This window comes from Cervus canadensis, chromosome 23 (assembly GCF_019320065.1).
Source record: "Cervus canadensis isolate Bull #8, Minnesota chromosome 23, ASM1932006v1, whole genome shotgun sequence".
Taxonomy (NCBI): domain Eukaryota; kingdom Metazoa; phylum Chordata; class Mammalia; order Artiodactyla; family Cervidae; genus Cervus; species Cervus canadensis.
The window spans coordinates 58,202,811-58,226,686 of record NC_057408.1 but is presented as its reverse complement, the minus strand read 5'-3'; the positions used below and the strand labels follow the sequence as shown (position 1 = coordinate 58,226,686).

The 23,876-nt window shown below is 40.3% G+C and overlaps 1 protein-coding gene across 2 annotated transcripts in view; it reads right to left on the bottom strand.

Moving 5' to 3' along the window:
* SPIRE1 (spire type actin nucleation factor 1) overlaps positions 1-23,876 on the bottom strand; it is a 154,987-nt gene that overhangs the window by 118,233 nt on the left and 12,878 nt on the right. For both annotated transcript variants that reach the window (XM_043443656.1, XM_043443657.1), the window contains exon 2: positions 20,172-20,206. In XM_043443656.1, coding sequence (XP_043299591.1) covers positions 20,172-20,206 — 35 coding nt within the window. The remainder of the gene's footprint in view (positions 1-20,171; positions 20,207-23,876) is intronic.

The following is a 23,876-nucleotide window of genomic DNA, read 5'->3' as shown; positions in this document are numbered from 1 at the left end:
CTGAGCAGCAACGAAGACCCAGCACAGACAAAAATACGTAAGTAAAATTTTTTTAAAAAGTAGATTTGAGGATTAGCCCTAGTCCCAGGCCTGCCTAACTCCAGAGCTCCCAATGGGGCGAAAAGACTTCAAAGAGAAGACAGGAGTCAGCCCCACAGCACAGCAGAGCCCACCTAGTGTTGGTCAGGAGCCTGGGAGCAAAATCTCAGAACTTTGGAGCTGGCTGGTTAAACTTCTGATAGCTTAAAACTTGCCAAGTGGCAGTATTCAGACCACAGAAATCAGTGCTGCTTTGTTCTGAAAGCCTGTTCACCAACACAGCAAATTCAAGTAATGAAGTCTGACTTCACCGACCTGGACGTTACCCAGGAGAGAAGGGCTGCTCATCTTTTCCCTAAGCAGCTGCTGGCTCCACAGCCAGGGAGGATCAGGGTCTCCAGGTGAAAGCTTCGCAGGGAGCCCCAACGACTCCTCTCCAGCACCCACTGCCTGGCACCTCACCTGCCATGAGAGCACCAGCACTAAGACCCCCTGCCCGTGCTCCATTGACAGCAACGGGGACAGAAGCCACAGACCCCAGACGTATCTCGCCGCCTCGCACCCCACAGGGCTCCTCAGGCCCCCCCTAGGTCAGTGCCCACTCCTCCCTGCTCTTGGAATCCTCCTGTCATGCACAGTAGGGGTTCCCTTAGCCTCCCCCTTCCCTGCTTGCTCCAACCTGAGTCTGATCTCCCCAGAGGGCAGTGTTGCCCCTGGCTGGCCTTTCTGTAACAATTCTCAATCACTGGCCTGAACTGGGAAGACGTGCTCCCTGCTTCCCAGGTGCGTCTTCACTTTCTCCCTGCCTCCTCTGTGCCTCCTCCTTGAAGCCCTCCAGCTCTGCTTCTCCCATCCCAGACCACATTCACACTCCTCTCAGCACCAGGACATGACTTGCTGCCTCATTGTCCTGCTCCCCCTCCACTCTCCGTGGTGTCAAAGGAACCCTTCACACCCTGGCCCCTCCTTTACTCTAGTGAGGTCTCCTCCACCCAACCTCAGCCAGCCAGCGCCATGGCAATACGGCAACTTCCTTTCTCCCCAAAAGTGCGGCTACCCATCACCCCCATCTCAAGAGCATCCCTCCAGCTTTCCAGTTTATTCCCTCTAGGATCTGACTCTATTCATTTCTTGACCCCACCAGGACCTATGATCACCAATCCTGTGTTCTTTTCACTCCCTCACCTTCTTTGGTTACACCATACTCTGCTTAAACCCCACTCTTCACCAATTCACCACCTGCCTTTGACAAGTGAATGTGCCTGGAGCAAAACAGAAAACTACACCAACTGATCTTGCTTTAAATTCATTTAAGTTTACAATCCTGCATCTTACATGGCTGGTTAATGCAGCCCAGAAGCCACCGACACTTCCTCAGCCCATCGACTGCCCCGCTGTTCCACCTCACCATCTCCCCGCCTCACCATCTTCCTGCCTCCTCTCCCATCCCCCAAGCACCAACAAGGACCCTGCTGCTAAGGACACTGTGAGGGCTGCAGTCCTGAGAAGAGCACATCCACAAATGCCACCATCACGGCTGACCACCCTGAACACCTTCCATGCACATCTCTGTCTTCCTTACTCTGCGTGGACCGTCCTCGCCCTGTGTGACTCCAATTCCCAGGGCCTTCGTTTGTGCTCGACCCCCACCCCCAAGGACAATTCTCCCCTCTATTCTGCACCAGCAGTCTTCCCTTCTATGCTGAGTCATTCCTGGATCAAGGTACAAATACAGTTACTTCTTTTATTAATACAAAAATAAACCAAAGCTAGCAACCATTTGGGCTCCCACTTTTTTCTCCAGCTTTCATCCCAACTCCCCTGCTGCCCAGGGTCGGCCGGCCTCCAAGGCGGCCCAATGATCCCCATACCTGGCTCCTGTACTCTTACACAGTCCCTCCCAGTGTCCCCAGGATCTACAGAAAAAAGCTCAGGTGATGGCCTGTTACTTCTACGACCAGCTCATCAAAGACGGTCTAGCCTCTGGATCTCAGATCACATGTCTGGGAGGAAGCCAGCTGCCATGCTACCAACCGGGGAGCCGGTACAGTGAGGAACCAAGGGCCTATCAGCAGCCATGGGAGGAGCTGCCATGGAAGAGAGCCTCCAGCCCTGCCGAGCCCTCAGATGACTGCAGCCCTGGCCAATATCCTAACTAAAACCTCCTGAGAAGCTGGGCCAGAAGCACTCACAAGAGCCATTCCTGAATTCTCGACCCACAGAAATGGCGCCAGAGCAAATTTTTACTGTTTTAAGCCAGTAAGTTTCAGAGTTATTTGTCATATAGTAGATAACTAACCTACGGTTTACAGAAAAATGCCTCAATAAGCTTTATTTACTGTCTCCAATTTCTTTCTTCTTTTAAATTCACTCTAGTACAGATTTTGCCCCCACACCACTACACCAAAACCACTTGTCTGTAACCACCACATTGTCAAACTCAATAATCAATTCTTAGTTCTCATCTTATTTATCTGTTAAACATTTCATACAGTAGATCTCTTCTTCCTGGATAGACTTCATTTACTCAGTTTCCTGGACACAACCCTCTCATGGTTCTTCTCCTACTTTTCTGGTCAATTCTCCAATGGTGTCTCCTCATCTCACCACTCTCTTAATGCTAGAGTATCCCAGTGCTCAGCCCTTAGCCCCTTCTCTTCTCTGTCCCCCACATTCCTTCAGTGAACTCAAAAAACTCATACTCATATAGTCCGACAATGGCCTTTAAGGTCTCACATCCTTGCTAATCAAAGTGTGGTCCATTGGCAGCAGCATCACCTGAGAGTTTATCTCTGGCTCCACTCAAAATCAACCAAATCAGAATCTAATTTTAACTAGACCGCTGGGGGTATGTATACATATTAAAGTTTGAGAGGCACTGCCTTTGTGATCTGGTACCCCATCGCTCTCTGCTCCCACCACACTGGGCTCCAGCCATCTAGGGATTTCAGCAGGTACACGCCCACCCTTAGGATCAGAACAGTACCAACCCATCAGTCTGAAATGCTCTTCTCCAGATACTTGCTCCCTAACCTCCATCAAGACTTGGATCATTTGTAACCACTTTGGGAGGTCAATGCTAATCACCTTGTTAAAAAGTACAAACCCACCACCATCACTACCACCATGCTCCCCATCACAGTTCTCCATACGACTTTTCTCCAACACGCACATCACCTTCCATATACTAACCTTTACTTATTTATCATATTTATTCTCTATCTACTCCAAGTATAATGCAAGTATTTGTGGGCTGAGATTTTTGTCTGTTCTGTTCACCAGTGTATCCCAAATCCTGAAGATAGCCTAGACACAGCAGGTGCTCAAGAAATGTATGTTGTGAAAGGACTTTAGCCCTCCATAGCTTCTTCCAGGGCTTGGCCATCAACTCTGACTCGGTGCCGCTGAAATCACTTCCTCCAATAGCACAGCTATTCACGCCCGTGATCCCCTCCCCCACCTGCCTGGAACCAGTCAGTGTCTCCGAGACTAGCCATTTCCTGCTTCACCAGGCTTTAACCAAGTCCCTCAACATTCTGTTAAAGGCCTCCCCACTAAGCCGCACGATTATTTCAAAGATAATTCAGAACTAAAACTTTTCTGGTCCCTTCAAACCCCTAAACATTTCCTTTCTTCTCCCTATTCCATTAACCAAATGTGGCCACTGAGCACTTGAAGTGTGGCTGCCCAAAGTGAGAAGCGCAGGAGTGAAATACACACCAGATTTGAAAGACTTGATACGAAAATAAGATACAAAATGGTTCATCAATAATTCTCATACTGATTACATGTTGATATGATAATTTAGAAATACTGGGTTAACGTGGCAAAAACAACCACAATATTGTAAATTAATTTAAAAATAAATAAATAAATAAAAATGAACTTCTGAAAAACAGTTCTGGCATTTGTCCATAAGAGAAGGAAGTCCTAGACAATTTTTACTTTTGTCCCATTTCTTAATTCTTAAGACAACTTAAAGAGTTCTTCTCACTGAAGAAAACTGTACCAAAAGCTACCCCTCAATAAATACAAAGAACAAGAAAAAAAAAAAAAAAGAAATACTGGGTTAAATAAAATATATTATGACAATTGATTTCACCTGTTTCATTTTACTTTTTCCTGTGGCTCCCATTATATTTCTAATGGACAGCACTGCTCTAAACCATTTTCAAACAAAATGATTCCTTCCTCCCTGAAAGAAATTCTTCCCCTAGCTTTTAACAAGCAGGAGACTGTGAAAGAATGGAGGAAATGCAACATGCAATTTAAAAATAAAAACTAAACAAAACCTGTAATGCTTTGAAATTATCACTTTGATCGTAACTTGAATATTTTAAGATAATATTTTTCAAAGACACATATAATAATAGACTATATTTAAGTGACATTGTAATTCAATATCATCACCATCTGTAAAAATTAATGAAGCTATAACCTAATGATTCATGCACTTTTCTCAATGTCCTAAACTTAAATATTTTAATGTTATACCATATACCACCACACTAATTTAATCCAAACTAAGTGATTCTATGTTTAAGGAAAAAGAATGCTTTTGCCTGCTTCCTAAAATTTAAAAAGAGCTAAATAAAAGCACCCTCCTCCTTTCATTTCCTCCCTTTAAAGTCAGAGTTCAGAAACAGACTATTTAAATACTGCCCCTGCTCACAGGAATCTCCTTAGCAACCTTTTACGGCTTGTCATGGGTTGCAGAATTTTCCCAATCTCCCACTCTTGAAAGGGCCCATGTCCTGTCCAGAACAAAGGAACTTAAAACAGAAAACAAGCTCTTTAAATGAAAATTTTAAGGAGATTTCACAGTCTCCTTCAGTTCTTTGCCAGCTCCTTTGCTCTAAGCATGCTGCCGACCTCCCTTTCCAAGGTAAAATCAGATCTGGTAGCTACGGCCTCTGCAAAAACAAGAGTGGACACTTCTAACAATACCTGCAGTTATAATTAAAGATCACACCTGCTGGCCCATACCATGAGATCCTGAGCCCGTTTCACAATTACAGGTTGTTGATTCGTTTTTTAATTTATTCAATTAGTTCATGTGTAAGCTGTATAATAGTAATAGACTATATCTGCAAACAGCTTAATAAGTATCAAATAATACAAATAATAATTGTCTTGCTCATTTTTATTACATTGGTATTAACTACCTAATTAGCCACACTGAAGGAAAAATGAAATTCCAAGTTTAATAAACCAAAATTCATTTAAGTTTAAGAAAACAGGTACTATTGCCTCGAGAGTAAAGAGGGAGTTATTTCTGTCTGAAGCATGTACTAAATTAGGGCCAGTGCCCAGGCTCCAGTTTTATGCCACACCCCTAAAAGCATCATTTTCTCCTATCTTACCTCTCTGGGCTTGAATGTGAAGTAGGGGGGGCAGCCACAGGAGTAAAGGGTAGAAGGTCACCTCACACTAAAATAAGTGAGACACATTCACACAGTCACCATGTCACCAACGCAAAATGGACAGGCTGGTGGGCATGGCCTTGTTAATATGATTCCAATGATTTATTTATAAAATCTAACGGAATAAGATGCATTACCTTATCCCCAGCCACCTATATATACACACACACAGCATCACTCTTCCCCACTATCTAAGGAGAGTTCTCCTTTTGCCAGTCCAGCTGAAGCCAATTCCCCCTAAAACTGAGTTCTCCTGCTTCTCTCTCTCTACAAAACTTTATTCCCCTTCTTGTCCTGCCCCCTGTTCCCCTCAGGATTGAGAAGCATCAAAGAAAAAATAGGACTGAATCCAACCAAAATCTTGTGGGGCCTTCCCAGGGACAAAAGCCCCTGTGTCCCAATTCTTATTTATAGAGGGGGGAAAAAAAAAAGGCTTTAGTCTCCCAGGCCTTCCCCAAATTCCAAAGAGCCAAGCTCTAGTAGTTCATGATTAGGATAAGCAAGTCACCTTACTGTCCGAGCTCCTCCTGAAGGAATACAGGTTGTTAGACCCTGATGCATACCTGTAAGAAGTTCTGTAGAAACTAGATGGTAACCACACGCTGACTGCAGCATGCAAAACCCAGACTGGTTGGAACATCATCCCATTACCTCACAACAACCCATCAGAAGAAGGTCCACCAGCTGCTCGTGCAGCCTTCAACCCTCTCCCCTCACACCATCTTTAAAAACCCTGAAAGCCATCAGGGAGTGTGGGTCTCTAAAGTATGAGCTGCCTGCTCTCCTTGCTTGGCGCCGGCAAATAAATCCTTTGCTGTGAACACCCACTATCAAGAGTTTAGCTTTCTGCACTGTAGGCACAGGAGGCCTTGTTAGGTAACACAGTTCCTAACTTTTTTGAGGAGCAGAATCGAGACAACAAAAAGAAAGACCCAGGACCAACATGAAGGAAGAAGGAAAGGAAAGGGAAAAGGAAACAAGATGTCAGCACTCTGATTTTGGACACTCCTTTGGGATAGGGAATCTAGATAGGAGTTGAAATGAAAGAACAAATGCAGAGGAAAGAGAAGGTGAAGGACAAGTGTGCCTTCAGGGAAGAAGGGGTGGGTGCAGTGGGGTGGTTTCATTTGAGAGAAATGTTAAGTGGAAGGTTCCAGAGTAGCTACAGGGATGAGGAGTTAAAGAATTTTAAAAAAGAAATTTTGATAATTTTATTAAATGCTGTTATAACCTATAAACTGTATTCACTGTAAGATCCTTTCAGAGACACTTCTTAAAATACCTTCCACTGCTACACTGTGCTTATCTGCTACGCTGCATAAGTACCGAGCAAAGGAGAGCCTCAGGACTGACCAAGTGTCTGAATTCAAAACCTGTGTGAAGGAAAAAGTAAAACTAGGAAAGACAGTGGTTGATTGAACAAGTTCAGGCTCTGTTCTCCTATTCAGCTACCTAACGTCTTTACTGTGCAGCCTTTTGTTAAGATTCCTAATAAAGCAACAATTTTTTTTACTCATTTTATAAAGGTAATTCTCTTGCAACAAGATTTCTCATGGACAGCACTGTGTCCTGATGCCCAGCACAGAGTCCATACACAGCAAGAGCTCAACCAGCGATGGCTGAATTAAGGAAAGTTCTGACGTGTTTACCCGTAATTCCTCCTCCCTTTCACAACTCTTCATTTTCCTAAAATCCATTTCTATTTACTCATGAAAGCTTCCCCCAGATAATAATCCAAACCACAAGGCAAGGTGCTTATTAGTTATCCACAGATGTGAAGGCCACAATCTTCACATAAATAAAACTATCTCATGAACTTTGTTTCCCAAGAAAATAAGCAGTTATGTCATATAAAACTTCTATGAATAAAACCATGGGACTTCAGCAAAGTCAGGCACCAATCTTATATTCTAGAAAATACTCTTGCAATAAATTTGATACTGTAAATAGAAAATGATCCTAAGGGGAAACAAAACAACAGCTCAAATTTCAATTATACTAGACCAAACTAATGAGAAAAGATCCTGATGCTAGGAAAAACTGAAGGCAGGAGGAGAAGGGGATGACAGAGGACAAGATGGTTGGATGGCATTATCGACTCAATGGACATGAGTTTAAGCAAGCTCTGGGAGATAATGAAGGACAGGGAAGCCTGGCATGCTGCAGTCCATGAAGTCCAAAAGAGTTGGACATGACAGCAACAGAACAAGACCAAACTAGTTTGTCCCAACACATAAAAAAATGTATTTCTACTTCAAATATAAATTATATAAAGATCATCTACAAAGTCCCTGATTCAGTATTCAAATATCTAAATATTCTCTCACAGAACAGACCTGGAGGAAATTATCCAAAGAGTTTGGGGATTCACTCTACCCTTGGACTGTGAGTTCCATAAAGACAATTTTTAAAAAGAAACAGCAAGAAAATGAAATCAAAGACATCTAAACTGTAAATAAAGAAGGTAAAGCTATCTCTTTTCATAGATGGCATGATTCTGTACATAGGAATTCTTAGGGGATCTACTGAGATACTATAAAACTAATAAATGAGTTCTGAAAGATTGCAGGGTACATGACCATCACACAAAAATCAACTGTACTTCTAAATACTTGCAGTGAACAATCCAAAAATGAAATTAAGAAAACAATTCCATTTATAATAGGATCAGATCAACTGATTTTTGACAAGGAATGAAGAAAAATAGTCTCTTCAAGATACAGCACTGGAACTTAAGAGAATGTACTTACTTGTGGGGGCTGGGGGAGAAGGATGTGGGCAAGGGACAGTTAAGGAGTTTGGGATGGGCATGTATACACTGCTATATTTAAAATGGATAACCAACAAGGACCTACTGTATAGCACAGGGAACTCTGCTCAATGTCATGTGGCAGCCTGGATGGGAGGGGAGTTTGGAGGAGAGTGGATACATGTTTATATGTGTGCCTGAGTCCCTTCACTGTCCACCAGAAACTATCACAACACTGCTAAATGGCTATATTCCAATATAAAATAAAAAGTTTTATTTAAAAAAAGATACACTGCTGGAACAAATAGATACCCACATGCAAAAGAACGACGTTGGACCCTTACTTCATACCATATCCAAAAATTAATTTTTATTTATTTTTTGGCTGCACCGTGTGGCATGCTCTTAGTTCCCCAACCAAGGATCCAACCCACACCCCCAAAAGTGAAAGTACAGTCTTCACCACTGGACCACCAGAGAAGTCCCTAACAATGGGTTTTGATATGCCACCAAAACAAGAAAGAAAAAACAGAAGGTGGCTCAGATGGTAAAGGATCCGCCTGTAATGCAGTAGACTGGGTTTAATCCCTGGGTTGGGAAGATCCCCTGGAGGAGGGCATGGCAACCCACTCCAGTATTCTTGCCTGGACTATCCCCATGGACAGAGGAGCCTGGAGAGCTACAGTCCATAGGGTCGCAAAGAGTAGGACATGACTGAGTGACGAAGCACAGCACAGGACTTCATCAAAATTAAACACTTTTGTGTCTGAAAAGATACCATCAAAAAATTTAAAGAAAACCCACAGAATGGGGTAAAATATCTGCAAATCATGTATCTGACAAGGGACTTATATCTAGGATACATAAAGAACTGTTACAACTCAATAGTAAAAAGACAAATAACCCAATTAAAAATGGACGAAGGATCCAAATGGACATTTCTACAAAGATATACAAACATCTAATAAGCACATGAAAACATGCTCAACTTGATCAGTCATCAGGAAAATGCAAATTCATACCACGAGATGCCATTTCATACCCACCAAGATGGCCAGAATAAAAAAGTAAGATGACAACAGGCGTTAAGCAAGGACTACTGGTAGGACTGTCAAACACTGGAGCTACTCTTGTAAATGGTTTGGCAGTTTTTCAAAAGTTAAAACAGAGTTACCAGTTGACCCAACAATTCTGCTCTTGCATATATACCCAAGAGAAATGAAAACTTATGTCCACACAAAATCTTATACAGAAATGTTTGTAGGAGCATTATTCAAACAATGGAAATAATGCAAACATCCATCAACTAATGATTAAATTTAAAAAATATAAGGTATATCCATTCATTTGAATGTGCAGAAATAAAAAGGAATGAAGTACTGATACATGCCACAACACGGATGAAGCCTGAAAACATTATGTGAAATGATAATCACAATCAGTAACAAAAGACCACATATTATATGATTCACTTGCATGGAAGGTCCAGAATACGCAAATCTACAGATAAAGAAAATAATTGCCAAATTCAGACTTAAATTGAAGAAAGGAGGGAAACTCACTAGACCATTCAAGTATGACCTAAATCATATCCCTTACAATTATACAGTGGACGTGAGAAATAGATTCAAGTGATTAGGTCTGATAGAGTGCCTGTTGAACTATGGATGGAGGTTCGTGACACTGTATTGGAGAGACAGGGATCAAGACCATCCCCAAGAAAAAGAAATGCAAAAAAGCAAAATGGCTGTCTGAGGAGGCCTTACAAATAGCTGTGAAAAGAAGAGAAGCAAAAAGCAAAGGAGAAAAGGAAATATATACCCATTTGAATGCAGAGTTCCAAAGAAGAGCAAGGAGAAATAAGAAAGCCTTCCTCAGTGATCAACCCAAAGAAAAAGAAGAAAACAACAAATGGGAAAGACTAGAGATCTCTTCAAGAAAATTAAGAGTTACCAAGGGGAACATTTCACGCAAAGATGGGCACAATAAAGGACAGAAACAGTATGGACCTAACAGAGGCAGAAGATATTAAGAAGAGGTGGCAAGAATACACAGAAGAGCTATACAAAAAAGATCTTCACGATCCAGATAATCATGATGGTATGATCACTCACCTGGAGCTGGACATCCTGGAATATGAAGTCACGTGGGCCTTAGGAAGCATCAATACAAACAAAGCTAGTGGAGGTGACAGAATTCCAGAAGAGCTATTTCAAGTCCTAAAAGATGATGCTGTGCAAGTGCTGCACTCAATACGCCAGCAAATTTGGAAAACTCAGCAGTGGCCGGAAACAGGACTGGAAAAGGTCAGTTTTCATTCCAATCCCAAAGAAAGGCAATGTCAAAGAATGTTCAAACTACTGCACAATGGCACTCATCTCACATGCTAGCAAAGTAATGCTCAAAATTCTCCAAGCAAGGCTTCAAAAAGTACATGAACCGAGAACTTTCAGATGTTCAAGCTGGATTTAGAAAAGGCAGAGGAACCAGAAATCAAATTGCCGCTGGATTATCAAAAAAGCAAGAGAGTTCCAGAAAAACATCTATTTCTGCTTTATTGACTATGCCAAAGCCTTTGACTGGGTGGATCACCACAAACTGTGGAAAATTCGTAAAGAGATGGGAATACCAGACCACCTGACAAATCTGTATGCAGGTCAGGAAGCAAGTTAGAACTGGACATGAACAACAGACTGTTTCCAAACTGGCAAAGGAGTATGTCAAGGTTGTATACTGTCACCCTGCTTATTTAACTTATATGCAGAGTACATCATGAGAAATGTCGGGTTGGATGAAGCACACACTGGAATCAAGATTGCCAGGAGAAATATCAATAACCTCAGATATGCAGATGACACCACCCTTATGGCAGAGAACTAAAGAGCCTCTTGATGAAAGTGAAAGAGGAGAGTGAAAAAGTTGGCTTAAAGCTCACATTCAGGAAACTAAGATCATGGCATCTGGTCCCATCACTTCATGGCAAATAGATGGGGAAACAGTGGAAACAGTGAGAGACTTTATTTCTGGGGGCTCCAAAATCACTGCAGATGGTGACTGCAGGCACAAAATTAAAAGACGCTTACTCCTTGAAAGAAAAGTTATGACCAACCTAGACAGCATATTAAAGAGCAGAGACATTACTTTGCCAACAAAGGTCTGTCTAGTCAAGGGTATGGTTTTTCCAGTAGTCTTGTACAGATGTGAGAGATGAACTATAAAGAAAGCTGAGCGGCAAAGCATTGATGCTTTTGAACTGTGGCATTGGAGAAGACTCTTGAGAGTCCCTTGGACTGCAAAGAGATCCAACCAGTCCATCCTAAAGGAAATCAGTCCTGAATATTCACTGGAAGGACTGATGTTGAACCTGAAACTCCAGTACTTTGGCCATCTGATGCAAAGAACTGACTCATCTGAAAAGACCCTGATGCTGGGAAAGATTGAAGGTGGGAGGAGAAGGGGACGACAGAGGGTGAGATGGTTGGATGGCATCACCGATTCAATGGACATGAGTTTGAGTAAACTCTGGGAGTTGGTGATGGACAGGGAGGCCTGGTGTGCTGCAGTCCATGGAGTCACAAAGAGTCGAACACAACTGAACTGAATTGTTGGGGGCTGAAAGGGTGAAAGATGGGGATGATAGCTAATGGTACCCGATTTCCTTCAGAGGTGACAAAAATGTTCTAAAAGTGACTGTGGTGATGGCTGCATAATTCTGTGAAAATACCAAAATCCAATGAGTCACACACTTTAAAATGGTCTGTTGACTTGTAAAGTTTGTGAATTACATTTCAGTAAACATACTCCTTGGAAGGAAAGTTATGACCAACCTAGATAGCATACTAAAAAGCAGAGACATTACTTTGCCAACAAAGGTCCGTCTAGTCAAGGCTATGGTTTTTCCAGTGATCATGTATGGATGTGAGAGTTGGACTGTGAAGAAAGCTGAGCGCCAAAAAATTGATGCTTTTGAACTATGGTGTTGGAGAAGACTCTTGAGAGTCCCTTGGACTGCAAGGAGATCCAACCAGTCCATCCTAAAGGAGATCAGTCCTGGGTGTTCATTGGAAGGACTGATGCTGAAGCTGAAACTCCAGTACTTTGGCCACCTCATGCGAAGAGCTGACTCACTGGAAAAGACCCTGATGCTGGGAGGGGTTGGGGGCAGGAGGAGAAGGGGACGACAGAGGATGAGATGGCTGGATGGCATCACCGACTCGATGGACATGAGTTTGAGTAAACTCCGGGAGTTGGTGATAGACAGGGAGGCCTGGCGTGCTGCGATTCATGGGGTCACAAAGAGTCGGACACGACTGAGTGACTGAACTGAACTGAAACTTCTAACAAAAAATTAACAAACACTAATTATCAAAATATATTAGGTAATTATCACAACACTAATACCTATATTTACTGATACCAAATTTTTCTTTTAAGTATCTTTAAATATCTGCCAAATATAGTAAAACCTCTCCCAAATTGAAGGAAGATGTTAAAAGACACTACTCGAAACAGCAGAAGCTCTCTTAATCAGCCTTTATCTAGCTGACTGACCCATCTCATGGTCCCCAGTCCTCTAGCAACCAGACTGACTGATCTCCATGACAACTACTAACCATGAGTCACCAGTGCATTCAGGTCACCTGGTAGGGGAGCTGAACATTTACCACACATCAGTTGGGTCTGTTCCCAAACCTACTCATGCAACTCTACTGATATGATTACAAAAATAGTTCAATTAAATGATGTACTAACTGATGAAATGTAATATATGCATTCACATTTCCCTGCCAATCTACATGTAAACAGCAAATGAAGATATGCATCAAAATAATAATGACCCTGTGAAACAGAAGAAAACTTCAGAAAGAAATGTTTCTTCCCTTGAGGAGAAACTGGACCTACATCCAATCTTTAATACAGCATATAAGATCTGGCACCAGACTTCCCTGGTGGTCCAGTGGTTAAGACTCCATGCTCCCAATGCAGAGGACCAGGGTTTGATCCCTGGTCAGGGAAGTAAATCCCACATGCCGAAACTAAGAGCCCAAATTCTGCAAATAAAGATTCCACATGTTGCAATGAAGATCCCACACTTGGCAACTAAGAGCCAGAAGAGTCAAATTAAAAAAAAAAAAATCATTGCTCTAACATTAAAAAAGAGAACTGGCATCACTTGTCCCCATCCAATTCCTACACCTTCCCCTCACACACACCATGCTGGCATCCTGCTGTTCTGTCAGTCTCAAAAACAGCTTGCTCTCTGACACTTCACTATGATGTCCTTTTGCCTGGAAAGTTCCACTTCGTGTCTAAACCCTTTCCATCAGCCTGGCTGACTTCTTAAAGCCAAGTCCGTCATTTACACAAAGATGCACATACTCCTAAGAGCAGCACATAAAGGATGCTCAATGGTAAGTCACCTCTACCATGTACATATAGGAAGAGATGTCTAGAAGAATATTCTAAACAGTCATTATAACTAGATAGTAGAGTATGAAGTTATTTTTACATTCTTCTCTGTATCTTTCTGTGATATAAAATACAACAAGCAATTTCTACAAATGAATAAAGGTACTTTGAAAAGGAAATAAAAGTTGAGCCCATTCCCACTTTGATCCTATCAAAATAAAAAAAAAATTGTTTCATCTTAAAAACATTTAAAATTCAAGCTATTCATTAAAGCAGATTGATCTGGCCCTTGGTGGTAAATTATTATGAAAACTTTCTACTCTATTATCCAAGTACTTAGAACTGTTTAAATTACTTGGAAGATAAATTTTCTGTTCTTTCAGGAATAAAATGTTTAATCTCAGATAATTTGGTTATTCTGAAATCCTTTGCAAGACAGAGTACAACTGTCACTGGTCTTCAAATACAGTAAAAACTGTACAAAGGAACACTACTTGTTACAAATTTTGTGTCCTATGGTCAAACAATGTTGCTGGTATTTAAGACATCTATGACGGTACCACAGAAAGGCCATTTTGGTAATAAATATTATCTGAGACAGACGGAGAAGAGCAGAGAGAGAAAGGACAGAGGGGACAGGGGAGAGAATCAGAGGAGCTGCCATAATGCCTCCAGTCTGCATCTGAAGATACACAAAATAACTGGAGATTTAACTATTTATCACATCATCAATATCTCACTACCAACCTCTGTTAGTACTGACACTCAGAAGTAACAACTCATGGGGAGACACAATTTACCCTAAGGACACACAAGCCAATTTCCAGGCTATATAAGTTAATGTCAATCAAATAGCCATATAAAATCAGGCATGTTTGAGGTCTTTAATCCAAAAAGACAGGAAGCAGAATGTGTGTACTTTTTGTTCCTTTCAGCTTGCTGACTGAGGAGAAAACGCTGTTGTCACCAACAGTTAAATAACATTTACCCTCCCAACCCTTTTGAAGAGCACATATCATTTTAACTTTCTTGCCACACAATCCTATTTATAAATGCTTAAATCAAGGTTTTAGATCACACAAAGCTTTCCAATGAAAGGGTAGGTTGATAGTAATACCTTTGTAGTTCTGCTAGATATTCTTAGATCTACTTAGTTTGGTATCAAATACTAATTTCACAACCATATAAAACAGGCTCACTATGCAGCTACAGTTTACACAAGTTTCTGTAAAAATATTACATACTTCATGCGAATTTTTCAGTTACTTTTGAAATTAATTCAGGGCTATCAAATGTCAATTAAAAGAAGGACTACTCATCAAATTATCACTGTGAGAAATTATCACTGTGAGTCTACATGAGCCAGAAGTAAAATCAAAGTACAGGGGCTAATTCAGCTAAAGACAAAATGGGGAAATTCCCTGGCAGTCCAGTGGTTAGGACTCTGCGCTTGCACTGCTTGAGGACCTGGGTTCAACCCCTGGTCAGAGAACTAAGATCCCACAAGTCTCATAGGCAAAAAAAAATTTTTTTAAACAAAAATGGGTTTTTTTCTTTTGTTTTATTTTGTATTGTACTCTGTTAAAGCAGTCAGCACCCACATATTACCTTTGGCAGTTTATTTTAGGCTGCTCAGGGAACATGAAAAATCTTCACATAGTCCAGTTTCTGTCAAAATCTGTATATAACAAGAATGGAGTAAGTCTAAATACTACCTCTGATGTGTCCTTGGTTCATTTCCAAAAGCTCTGGGTTTCCCCACAGAGCAGACTAATTCCAGGTGCGATTTCCCAGGAGATTGAAATACACAGCAAAATTCTTGAGTCATTCTGAGTAATTCAGAATCAGGCTAATTCACAAATTGCTCCAGTAGAGACTGTGTTCACCTAACAGTGGGGCTGGGGGCTCATGGACAGAGTCTGTTCCTTCTTTGCCTGGTTTCCATACAATAGGAATGTATTCCCTCACTGCATAATGCCAGGACCAAAAGAGTCACAGGTGAGAAACATATAAAGGACAAGGACAATTTCATGGGCACAAAACTGTCAGCGTTCTGCAGACGCAGACAACCAAGGGTTGGATTCAGACAAACCTGAAAGAGCTAAGAGAGGTGGTTGTGCAACACACTGGCTCTACAGCCCTGGGCAAGGCCCTCAACCTCGCCACACCTCAGCTTTCGTTAGTAGTAGAACCCACTTCATAGACTGGTTGTGAGGATTAAATTAAGGTATCTAACAGTACTCAGCACAGAGGAAAAGCTAAAGTGTTTTTTAAAGATGTGGGAATGAAAGACAGTAAGCACTTATATATGGTACTTTATTTGAACTTCATAAATATGAACTTTATTTCTAAGACAGGAGCATAAATCTTTTCCATAGTTCCCCTCAGTAAAGCTTACACTTTCTGCTATGCTATGATTTTTACAAACTAGCTCTATCAAGATTAAAGGATCGACAAAAGTTATCTAACTTCATATAATGCTTTAACCAATTTCACATAAAATACAGCAAATCCATCAAAGAGAACAGAACAAGGTTGTTCTGGTTACTCATTCAACCTTTTTGCCTGCTAAAGGGAAAGGGCCTCTGAGTGCTGCATAATTAACTGTAGTTAATAGAAGACAGAATGGAATGAAACTTAGAAAGCTAAAAACAAGGGAAAAGTCTCAATTAAGATACTTGGAAATTTCAATCTTTTATGTTTTAGTATTTTTAAGTGTCTAGCCTTTTATTCAAATGTAAGAGTATCACCCACAAGACTATTTAAGTAACAGCAGAAGGAAAAACTTGTACACTAGGAGTGAAAGTTTCCCTACCTGTGGATTGGAACCACTTCCCTTGACAAGCAAATCCCAAGTATAGGTCAGTCATGTGACAGTTTATAAATGACCACTCCCAGAGAGGAGGCCAAGGCAGGTAACACACTATGTACATTACAGGTCCTCCTCAAAACCAAAGGGACAGAACACAGATTAGTGGTTAGTGGGGAGTTGGGGATGGGGGGATCCTAGTGGGTGATGAGACTTGACTGTGGTGATGGTATTTGTCAAAACTTGAAGAATTTTAACTAAAAAGTTTAAATTCTACTGTATATAAATTTTATCTTCAAAAAAATAGAAAAACAACAGTGTAAGAAAAAGTTAAATTGCTTATTAAAGTAAAAAATTTTGAAAAAAAAAAAAAAAAAATTTTGGCTTCATTCATACGCCAAGGCTTTCCTCGCTTTCCACCAACCCAGCTCAGGGCTCTGGTTTGACCTCTCCCGACCCTAAACTCCATTTCTCAGGAAGAAGTCCCTCCGCTCTCCAGACCCAGCCCAACTCTAACTGGTTAGTTTTGTGGCCCTTTTACTTTCAAAAATTACCAGGGAGTCCAAGGAGCTTTTGTGTGTATGAGCTATAATCAAACATTTACTGTATCAGAGATTAAAACTGAAAGTTTTTTGTTGAATTGTTTAAATTGTTCAAAAATAATATTGTTATAGAGCAGAAATTAACACAACATTGTAAAACTATACTCTAAGAAAAATTTTTAAATAAAATAATTAAAGAAAAATAATGCTATTAAATGTTAATACATGTAACATTTTTTTAGAAAGAAATGCTCAAAATTTTCCAAAAAAATAGACTTTCCAGGTGGTTCAGTGGTTAAGACTCTGAGCTTTCAATGCAGGAGACTCAGATTTGGTCCCTGGTAGGGGAACTAAGATCCCACATGCCACTCAGGGTGGCAAAAAAAAAAAAAGTCAGTAAAATAGTGAAAGGGGTGGTACTGTTTCATATTTTTGCAAAACTCCTGAAGGCTATGCTTAATAAAAAATCCAGCTACATCTGCTCTTCTGCAGCCACTCTGATAGGACAGTCAGGATCATGTAGCCATGAAGCCTCTGAAAGCACCGTCATACACTCGTGACAGAATAAGAGTAAAAGGACAAATAATGTCTCAGTAATACAGAAGATAGTTTGACCACGAAAGGGTTTCAGAACCCCCCAGAGGCTTCACACTGTCCTTGGAGAACTACCGCTCTAGCCCGGCCACCTCTAGCTGCAACCACTTCTGGTGCTGGCAGGCACCCATTCTCCCTTGGATCCCTCCCTCTCCACCTCTCTTCCCGCCCCCTCTCTCTTTCCCCTTCTCTCTCCCCCATCTTCTTTCTCACTCTCTCTTCCCCCTTACTACCACTGCATGCACGCATGCATGCTCAGTCAGGTCTGACTCTTTGCCACCATGGACTGCAACCCACCAGGCTCCTCTGTCCACGGGATTATCCCAGCAAGAATACTGGAATGGGCTGCCATTTCCTCCTTCAGGGGATCTTTACCACTGAGGCACAAGGGAAGCCCTTATTATCACTGTGTGTGTTAGTTGCTCAGTCGTGTCCAACTCTTTGCAACCCCATGGATTGGGGTCCGCCAGGCTCCTCGGTTCATGGGATTTTCCAGGCAAGAATACTGGAGTGGGTTGCCGTTCTTTTTTCCAGGGGATCTTCCCCACCCAGGGGATCAAACTCGGGTCTCCCACATTGCAGGTAGACTCTTTACCATCTGAGCCACCAGGGAAGACTACCATTACCAGCACCAAATGGACAATTTCCCCCAACCTAAAAAACAAAACTTCCTACTTAAACTATCTCCTCCTTCACTCCAGTAAGTTTTTTTTTAAGTTCCCACTCCTCCTACTGTCCCTCCTTTTTATTACTTTAATTACCAAACCTCAAAAAAATCTAAGTAATAAAGATAAATCACCATCCACAACCCCAATATCTTCCCTAGAGGTAAAAACCACTGTTACTGTAAAAGATACTCCAAACTCACTTTGTGAACTATCAGACCAAACTTCTCATTTTCTCATTATTTTCCCTCTTCAAATAGTTAGACCAAAAAAAAAAAGTTCTGAAAAACAGTTCTGATAGATTTCAAGTCTTTTGATGATAAGTTATGCATCAAAGGATTGAGCTATCACGTAGGAGATGACAGAGTGACATTCCTACACAAACAAGTGCTAAACAAAATGTTACAACCATGTTAATTTTATGGCAACAAAACATAATGAGACTTATGACTATGCCTTGGATGTAAAGTCCTCACATTTCATCACCTAAATGCAGATCAATGCTGATTATATTTTTATCAATTTGATATCAATAAAAGTGTCTTCAGAGTTTATAAAACATTTTCATCCATATAATCTCTTTGAAATTTCACAACCCATGAAATTAGTAGAAATTATCTTTAACATTTAATAAATAAGAAAGGCAGAATTATGAGAGAAAAAGAATTAGTTGCTCAAAATTACATAGCTAGAAAGATGCAAACCAGAAACCACAGGCAGAACTTTTATTTTTTGACTCAAATCATATCCCACTTCTTTATATCACATTGAACAATAAATACATCAAAAATTGTCACAATAAGGCTTCCCTGGTGGTCCAGTGGTTAAGAATCCGCCTGCCAATGCAGAGGACACAGGTTAGATTCCTCGTCCAGGAAGATTCCACATGCTGCAGGGCAACTAAGCCCAAGCACCACAGCTACTGAGCCCAAAAGCCCGTGCTCCACAACCATACAAGTCACCACAATGAAATGCCCGAGACTACAACCAGAGAGTAGCCCCTGCTTGCCACATCTAGAGAAAGCCCTAGCACACAGCAGTGAAGGCTTAGCACAGCCAAAAATAAAATAAAATAATTTTTTTTAAAAAGCTGTCAGTAAATATAAAACAAGTTGAATAACTTCTGATGCAAAAAAGAATAAATTATTTTTGCTTGTTATACAATATAATCCCTTGGGAAGCTTGCATCTTACTTAAAATAACAATCAAAATTTAATAAAACTGATGTCAACTTGTAGATGCATTATAAAATTAGAAAAATAACATCTTAAATTCTTAATTAGGTATTAACAAAAGGCCTAAAACTCCACGTGTAATGACGCAACAGCTCCAGACAGAAAAAACCTCCATATATACATAATTCATTGATGCTGCCCTCATACTTCAGCTTTACCACTGAAACTTCTGCAAGGGACACAGGGAGCCACACGGAAATCCCTTAAATTTCACAAACTGAATTTTAAATTATTTAAAAAATAGTAAACATACTTGTATACAAAGACAAAGCATTTAATTCATCAGTAATGTTACTGAATGACTTCCTAAGTCCCTATTTTTTCCCACCTCAAAGCGATTCCACAGGAGTCCGACATATTTAAATGATTTATATGACAAACTAGATGAGATTATTTAAAAAACTTAACCTATTTCTTGTTAAGGGCTCTGAATCTTAACTCCATTTCACAAACAACACAGGAAAAATTTTAAACTATGATACAGTTTATCTTTATAACATACCTTGATATTTTAAATATATGGACATGATTAACTGATTTTTCTTTACATTTTACTCTTCCTAAATACAATAAATATATACCTGTTCTCAACACATCCTTATCAGAAGACCAAAAACCCACAGAGAGGTATTTCAGTGCTCAAGTTAGTCGGAACAGAACTGTAAAGCTGGGTTATTACTAAGAAATATTTTAACATTTCTCTTACCTCAGTTTCTGTACAATGTGAATACTCCACTTTACCTGTAATAAAAATACAAAAAGTTACTTTTCAGAGGATTTGGGTTTTTTTTTAATCACTGACCAAAAAATACCTGAGCTATTCTGACTACAGCTTCATTATGTCTATGAAAATCTGTGCCACAAAAAGGTTCTAGTATGACCAAATATTCTAGAAGTTCCTGCTTAGAGATTTAAGTTTTTAAAAGTTTCATAAGAAAATCATCAAGAAAAAGATGCAAAGAACACAATTATAATAAAATAGAAAACATATTACACATATATAAAGAAAGCAAAACAAAAATATTTTTTCTTGCTTTCTTTAAAGGCATTTAAAAGCTACCATTTAAAACACCTGTAAGAAAAGTCTTGAAAAGACTCTTGGTCTCTTCCCTAAATATATTTCCAGTTTAAAGGTACAGTGATCATTTCAATTAAGGCAGAAATGTTTTAAATTCTTATTTAACATATGACAGTAGTTTTTCTATAATACATAGACACAACACTATAATTAATTTAGCAATTCTCCCAATAGAAGATCAACCAAAGAATAACCAGACTGAATAATATTTGGCCATACAAGCATTAATTTTTCTCATCACTGAGACATCAAAATACCAGAGAACATGTATAGTTATATTTTTCTGTTAACTTGGGTGGTTAAAACAAAGTTATTTTAAAGGAGAACCATTTATGAAAATGTTTTAACAAAAAGAGTAAATAGCATACATTTACACTGGATAGTAAAAAACTTAATGTTCCCAATCTACACATCTTAAATCTCATCATCCTAAGTTCAAATACACATTTATCTCGACCTCTTTCCCTCCCCTCCTCACTCACTCCTCCTCCTCTCCAGCCCAGGACCCCTACACCTACCCTACAGGGAATGTTCATCAGTCTGATTTATATACCTTAGAGTCTACAACGATACTGCTGGCTCTGTGGGCTCACCAGTGAGTAAGGCCAGCTGACAGCCTCACAGAGCTAACACTCTGATGTCTGTCCCCCCTCCATCACCTCCCAACCTATTCTGTGGCACCAGAGGAACCAAATATAACAACCTGTTCTGAAATCAAAGGTCTAATAATACGCTTTGCTAACTATCAAGAGTGTTATTTTTTTCTATTTAGCAACCTTAATTAACTAAATTTTATATTATCTCATAGAACAAGTATCATTAAACGACAAGTATTTTCCACTGAAAATAATTACTTCAGTTTCAGCATATTTTCAACAAAAGTCAAAAATTATCTTTGTCTACTTCACGTCATTTGGCAACACTCAAAGTCCGCGTAGCACAGAGGTTTCCCTTCTGTGCAGATTCTAGCTGCAGGGTAACGGCTGTTCAGCATGCTGCCATCGGAAGAGCTCTGAGGGGGACTGCAGGCAGCAGCCCGGGCCCACTCAACGAGGTTTCCACTGGCACAGAAGCGAAGGGCCCTGTGGAAGCCACACTTCTCACACTCCTGTGCTGGGATGAGATGACCAGAGTTGTGGTTCTTTTTATGTACAGTGTGGATCTGGGTTACAAAAATTCCCCTTATGACATTAATCCAGACATTAACGGTCTAAATTTCATGAGACCTCACAGCACTATACCACTTTCTTCAAGAACAACGAGAACTTGGAAGGGAATCAAAATTGACAGCAAATCATAAAACAAAGTCAACTGGCAAGCATCAATCCCAAATGTTCTCGTGCTTCCTATCAACATATTCTCCTAAAAGTCTCCTCCCCACGGTGGCCTCTGCTCACGGCCAAGACCCTCCCAGGCAAGAGGCACCTCCTTTAGATACAGCACCCTTAACTGCCATCTAGATCATCTGCCCCAGTGCATTACCTATCCTCTATCGGGACTGAGTATATCCGATTTACACTATGAAAACTACCTAGGCAAACATCTCACTATTTAAATTTTAATACACTTTTATGAGTATTTTATGAGTAACATACTAAGTTCTTCAAATGCAAATAGAATCAAAACAATTCTTAATTGTGAAAGGAGGTCAGAGTTAGGGAGCAACTATCATTAGACAATTTTTAAACAGATTTTCATCATTTCCCATCAATAAAACTTAATTTTGTACACATCAGACAACAGGATGAACCAACTGTTTCATCGAAACTATGACTTGTCTTACAGTTCTCATATGAAATTGGTTCCAACAGTTCAGGGCAAAAAGTTGTATTTACATTCTTTTTTTTACTATTAATGTAAATAAGCTCCCCAATACTCTCCCAAGGATTTAAAGAGGCTAAATTAAAGTATGAATAAGTGACTATCAAGTTTGAAAGTGATAAAGTGAAAAAAAGCTAAATTAAGAATATTATATGATTTTTCAATTTAAAGCTAGTATACATGGTGGTCAAACACTAATTAACTTTCTCTGATACTCTGCTAAACTCTTTTCAGACCCTTATAATCTATACTAAAACTCCAGTGCAAGACCTAAGGCAACTAAGATCTAATGACAATATGAAAAACAACACCAGATTTTTTTCAAACTCAGGAATCACTTTATGGACTCCAAATATATATTTACTTAAGACTGTTTTAGTAGTTCTTTATCAATCTGGAATCAGAGTATCTTGAAACATTCATCTTTTTATAAAGGAAAGAAATGACTCAGTTAAAATATATGTGCAATATATGTGTTGACAAAATACCCTTACATAAATTTCCTCATTTGATTCTCGTAACAATTCTGTAAGAAGGGCTGGACATATATTATTTCCCCTTTACAGAGAAAGAGAGTCAGAGGGGTAATATGGATTGCCTGAGGTTAGAACTAAGTGATAGTGTCTTTCCAAGAATCCAACCACATCTTCTACAGGCAACTCTTTATGTTCTTACCACGATACCATGTGACATTAAACAGTTGATTTGCAACCTTTCGGAAGAGCAAAGGAACTTGACAGGAATCAACACGACTCCATAAGAAAAATATTTTTTCTGGGCCAACTTAGTTTCCAGCAAGGGTTAAGTCAACATCTTCCCACCCCTTCCTGTGCATCCCACCCTCCCCACCCCATAAGCACCCAGGCAGGAAGCCTGAGAGCCTCCCAGGACTCCTCCCTTCTTCCCACTGTAATGTCAACAAACTAAACAGCCACGTGCCATTATATTTCTTAAATCACCCTCAGACTCTTTCTCCCTATTCCTACTCCCTCATTCAGACCTCCATTACCTCTGGTCTGAACAGCCATAATACTCCTAACTGGTTTGGTAACTTAGAGGCTACTAAGACCTAATGATAGTATGAAATGCCCCGTAGTGTCTCTGCCCTCAGCTTACTCAGTTCAATCCATCTTCTACAAAGCTTATCTTCCCAAACAGAAGAGTCTGCTTACATCATTTTCCTGCTTAAAATGCTTCTATGGCTATCCACCACCTATACAGACTACAAATACAAACTCAGTCGTGAGGCACAAAAAGGCCTTCATCACCTGAGCCCTCCCACATACCTTTCCAGCTGATCTCGTCCACCCCTCCCACACACATCCGACGCTCCAGGCACAGTGGACGCCCACTGCAGAGAGGACAGACAGGTTCAGTCTCGTGTGCCAACTCCAAACAACTGGCAGTGACTGCCTGAAGCACCCTGCTGAGAACTGAAGATACTTATAAATTTAGCAGCAAAAATGTGATGAATGATTCTGCAGTGCCTGCTTTTGGTATGGGGACGTGGGT